This window comes from Nansenia antarctica (genome assembly GCF_963989245.1).
Source record: "Nansenia antarctica genome assembly, chromosome: 8".
Taxonomy (NCBI): domain Eukaryota; kingdom Metazoa; phylum Chordata; class Actinopteri; order Argentiniformes; family Microstomatidae; genus Nansenia; species Nansenia antarctica.
In genome coordinates this window covers 13663783-13668748 of record NC_137678.1, presented here as the reverse complement: position 1 = coordinate 13668748, position 4966 = coordinate 13663783, and the positions used below count along the sequence as shown (strand labels likewise).

The 4966-nt window shown below is 41.7% G+C and overlaps 1 protein-coding gene across 1 annotated transcript; it reads left to right on the top strand.

The window, feature by feature from the left end:
• Window positions 1–868: 868 nt before the first annotated feature.
• Window positions 869–2049, top strand: LOC308163886 (E3 SUMO-protein ligase NSE2-like; the record flags this gene model as incomplete). The annotated part of the gene is made up of 4 exons (XM_080538064.1): window positions 869–983; window positions 1320–1432; window positions 1679–1829; window positions 1967–2049. The coding sequence occupies 4 exons, from the start codon at window positions 869–871 to the stop codon at window positions 2047–2049; spliced, it is 462 nt and encodes a 153-aa protein (XP_080394190.1).
• Between the last annotated feature and the right edge of the window lie 2917 nt (window positions 2050–4966).

The window sequence follows — 4966 nt, the reverse complement described above, 5'->3', positions numbered from 1 at the left end:
ATATATACATATATTTATATTGTCCAGATAACAGTAAGGCTACAGACAAGTTGTAGTTAATGATTTGTGAGAAGAAGAGATTGGGGTGTTGTGATGTAACTTTCCAGACAGAGACAGCATTCAAGGGAGCTGAGCTAACAGCTAGCTAGCTTGCTAGGTCAGCTAACATAACAGCATGGATGAATTGGACGACGTCGATGATGTTATATTATGTTATATATGTTATGTTATGTTATATATACGTTATATATTCTGTGTCGATTATATTATGTTAGTACTCCTCTTTTGTGTATTCCTAATGCAACACGGTGTAATACTTCGTGCGGCCACAAGATGTGAGCTTCATTATGGGCTCGCCCAAGTGATATTAACATTCTGAATTGAGTTGAGCGCACTACTTTAATTTGACAGACAGGTTGAATGGGTTAAAACTTGATATTTCCAGTTGTCTCCATTTTTGGGGCAACATTTAGTTGACCTGACTCACAAAAATTACTCACAATTTAAAGTAGTGCACTCAATTCAGAATGTTTAATTTTCTCAACTAGTCAAAGAAGATCGAAGCCTCCTTAAATTAACTATTTATTACTTCTATTCTAAGGTAAGCAAATAACTATGTATTAGTTATATTTATAAATGCTGCCTGCTTTCTGCCCACCTCATCAACATGCATGTGCAACACTGACGATAATGCAGTTTATTTTTGAGGACTTATTTTGAAGAGCCGTCTGACAAGTACGTGTCATTAGCCGGAAGTTCATGCAACAGAAGCCTTTCCCGGTATTTTTGTACAGCTTGAGTTAACTGCTATGAAGTTGCACGATCCATCACTTGCACCTCTCTTGTTTCAGGTAAGTTTGATTCCAAAATGTCTCTAAGCGCAGTCAACTCCATGTTGTCCAGTCTGAAGACATGTCAGACTGACATCGGAACGGGTATGGACATTGTGACAAACGTGGCTATGGACCTGATAGAAACCCAGGGTAAGTTTAGAAGCTAACACAGTTAGCCAGCTAACTACAATATGGGATGGTCTGATAACTAGTTCACTTACAGTGAAACATTATTGTATGTTTTCTATTGTAAAGTGCTTTGAGTTGCATTTCATGTACGAAAGGCGCTATATAAATAACGTTTTACTTACTTACTTACCATTTCCACCACTACCTCAATGGCAAGACCCCTCCATCTATCTCATCTTATCAGCAGTAATCAGGAAGTTGAGATACGCTGCCAACTTCGTCAGTCAAAAAGCTTAGTCTTAGAGATTAGAGTCATAACTGTTGATTACAGATTTTAAATAATGTTGTTGTGTATAGGAGCCGAAGACAATGCTGGTCTCAAGAAACTGGAGGTGATGATGCTGGAATGTGCCAAACTGGACAGAGAGATCAACTGCTTTGTTGGGGTGGTCGAGCAGGTTACTGCAGAAGTGAGTATAGGCTCTTCCCTCACATTATGTCAATGTTCATTAGCTATTAAATGCTACCTGGTCCTACGTGTAGACAAATGCACACATTTTACACAAGCTGTGATTATCTCAGATCGTTATGTCTATTATGTGGTCCCTGCAATTTGTAACTGTTCCTCAGGAATAGTTATGTCCTCCGTGCAGAATGTGTGCATCTGGATTGCACCCGTGGCTATGATGCCCTCTTGATAGATAAATGACTTCTAGGTCAGGCAGCAGCCTGAGGCCATGATTGGACTGAAAGCCAGGGTGAAGGACCAGTTCACAGAGATGATGGACAGCCTATCTGACACAGACCTACAAAACCACACAAAGGTGATAGCCTTCAAGGAAAGCATCAGAGATTCACTCAAACAAGGTGAGACACTAGTTCTGAGTAGACTACCATATCACGAACAAAGCAAACCAGTATACATGTAAAGATGTTACAGTGTAAGCAATGTCCATTGACAGGCTGACACATTATGCACGCCTTGTGTTTGCCTCCTGATGTAGCTGAGAACATGGAGGAGGTGCTTCAGGACTGTCCTGAACTCGTCAAAGATGAAACTGGGCACGTGGGCTTCAGCAACCTTTGAAGATATAAAAACAACAAAACAAAACAAATTATTTGTTAAACAATGGTTCAGGACAGTCCTGTATATATATACTAATACTGTATAGAGTATAAGAATGACAGAATCTGGATATGCAGTGCTTTGTATAGGTCTCTATTTTGCCATCTACTGGACAAGGTGATGTTACAACATTTTGTTTAGCCAAAAAGACATAATGATTTAAGATCAAAATACAGACAACAGGCAAATAGATCATAAGTTAATCAATACATTCATGTTATTGGTGACAGTTTGAAATTTCACAATTTGGGGTAAAAGTTCTGAATTTGTCTTTGCAGCTTTCCTCCATGTTTACACAGTAGAGGACTTAGCCCCTTTGAACACTACACACTGTGGAAATGTCCTTTAAATGTAAGCAGCCATTGTTGTAAAGGTAATAAATAAATAATAAGAAGAAATAATGCTTTATTTGTTTTGGTATTTAACTTGTCAGTCAATTGTTGGAATGTGGTATGTTTTGCTCTAGGCACAGGGTCAGCCATAGTCATAGGGGTTAAGTGCCTTGCTCAAGGGCACATGCAGATCCCTCCTGAGGCGGGGATCGAACCAGCGATCTTCAGACTGCTAGCCGGGTATCCATCTTTGAACAATCATTCTTTCTTAGCAGCAGTGTTTCCTGCTAACCAAAACAAACACTTCTGTGAAATACTTATGCCTCCTGAATTGTATTGAGTGTCGTTTGCCCTTTAAATGGTATAGGTCCTATAAAGGTAATCGACACAAATCAAGTTTCATAAAGTACTTTTGGTTTTCGAAAATGTCAAACAGAACAGTCTAATCCACATACTCTCACGTTCAGATCCTCAACAAACCTCATCCTCAGAAATCCAAATAGTATTCAAACAAGTTTACTCACAGTCAGTGCTGGGCCCTCACCCCCTAACCCCCCTGGGGCCCTAACCAGGTCCTAACCGGGCCTTAACCCCCTAATTTTGGGGGTTTTAATCAGGTCTACCTAGTGGTCGCCCCTCTGGAATAATCTCCCAGTTACAATAAGGGAATGCCCCACGTATCCAACCTTTAAAGCAAACCTTAAGAAATGGCTAAAAACAAACCAATACTGTAACCATAACCACCCATAACTCTCTCTGGGCATCCCCTTGCTGCACTACAGACTGTCCAGCTACCTTTCCATCAGTACCATTGCACTTTGCACTACCTTATTTTCTGTCTTATTTAGCATTTTAACCTATGCACTTTATTTTCTAATGCGCCAATGTATGTCCCTATGGTTGGTCACATACTCATTGTTTTATGTCCTATTGTATTCTGTTGTGATGTTGCCCATTATTGTTTTACGATACATGTGGGAAAACTAGGGTTAGGGTTAGGTGCTACGTCGACTTAGTACATGCTGGCATGTCTAATCAAATAAAATCAAATAACATTTTATTTGTATAGCGCATTTCTTACAAGATGCAACTCAATGCGCAATGTCTAACCCTAACCCTAATCCTAACCCTAACCCTATTTCTAACCCTAACCGTAGCACCCTAGCACCTAACCCTAACCCTAGTTTTCCCACATGTACCGTGTTCCCACATGTACCGTAACATATCTATCTATCTATCTATCTATCTATCTATCTATCTATCTATGCGCAGCACCTAGTCTGCATACAGGTATAGGGAGAGACTGTCCTTCTCTCCGTGAGTCATCCACCTTTATGCTACAGCAATCTTAAATCAGTTCATTCTAATTGGAACCCTTCGTTGCTTGGAGCCCTTTATAAGTCAATAAAAACTGTTTTTTCGGTGTGTTTTTTTTTACCGTTAATAAAGGATTACAGGAGTAAGCAGAGCAAATACGAAACAAAAAGTTTCCCTTTGAGATTTAGACAGGTGATCTCCCAACTGTCACACATCATTGTGTTTGATATGATGTCACCACATCCGATTTAATACTTTTTAATTTTAAAACAGCCTCTGTTTTGGTGGGTGACCAGAAAAACACAGCATGTTGCATTGTTCAGGCTTTCACCACTTCCCCCTTGCTCAAACACACACACACCGCGTTCCGGTTTGGTATCCATAGTGACCGTGCATCTGTGTTTGCCCTACCTTTCTCATGTGGAGGGGTTTGCATTATGCTTGTCTCATAAAGTCGTCGTTCCGTCCTCCACTAATCTATCTGAGTGCTCTGCTTCATCGCAGACGTCGGGGTGGGTTCTCTGGAGGTAGTTTGAGAGCACAGCGGCTCTCCTCAGAGTTTGCCAGACATACATAAACATATACACACACACACACACACACACACACACACACACACACTCTCTCCTCAGAGTTCGCCAGAGAGATCAGACCAGAAGAAAGTCGCCACCGGCCCACACAGTTTGGTGTGAGTTGCGGTGTTATATTGTGGTGATATGCAGTTTGAGCCCCTGTACACACACACACACACACACACACACACACACACACGGGCACACACACACACACACACACACACACACACACACACACACATACACACAATCACACTCACCTGCAATCACACACACCTGCCCTATTCAGCGGAGAGATGACACACCATAGCAGATCTTCTTGGAGACCAAACACACACACACACACACACACACACACACACACACACACGCACACACACACACGGGCACACAAGGGCCCACACACACACGCAGGCACAAACACACACACACACACACACATATACACACAGACACACACACACACACACATACACACCCCACACGTGGCAACACGTGGAGTCTGAGTGTGTAATGGCTCTCTGGGTTGCTAAGCCTTCAGGATCAAAGGTCCTCTTTGAGAAGCACCAGGGTGCAGACAGACAGACGTGTAGAGAGCTTTGTAGGATTACTCAGAGTTGTACGCCTCATAGAGACATGAGCTACGATCTTCCT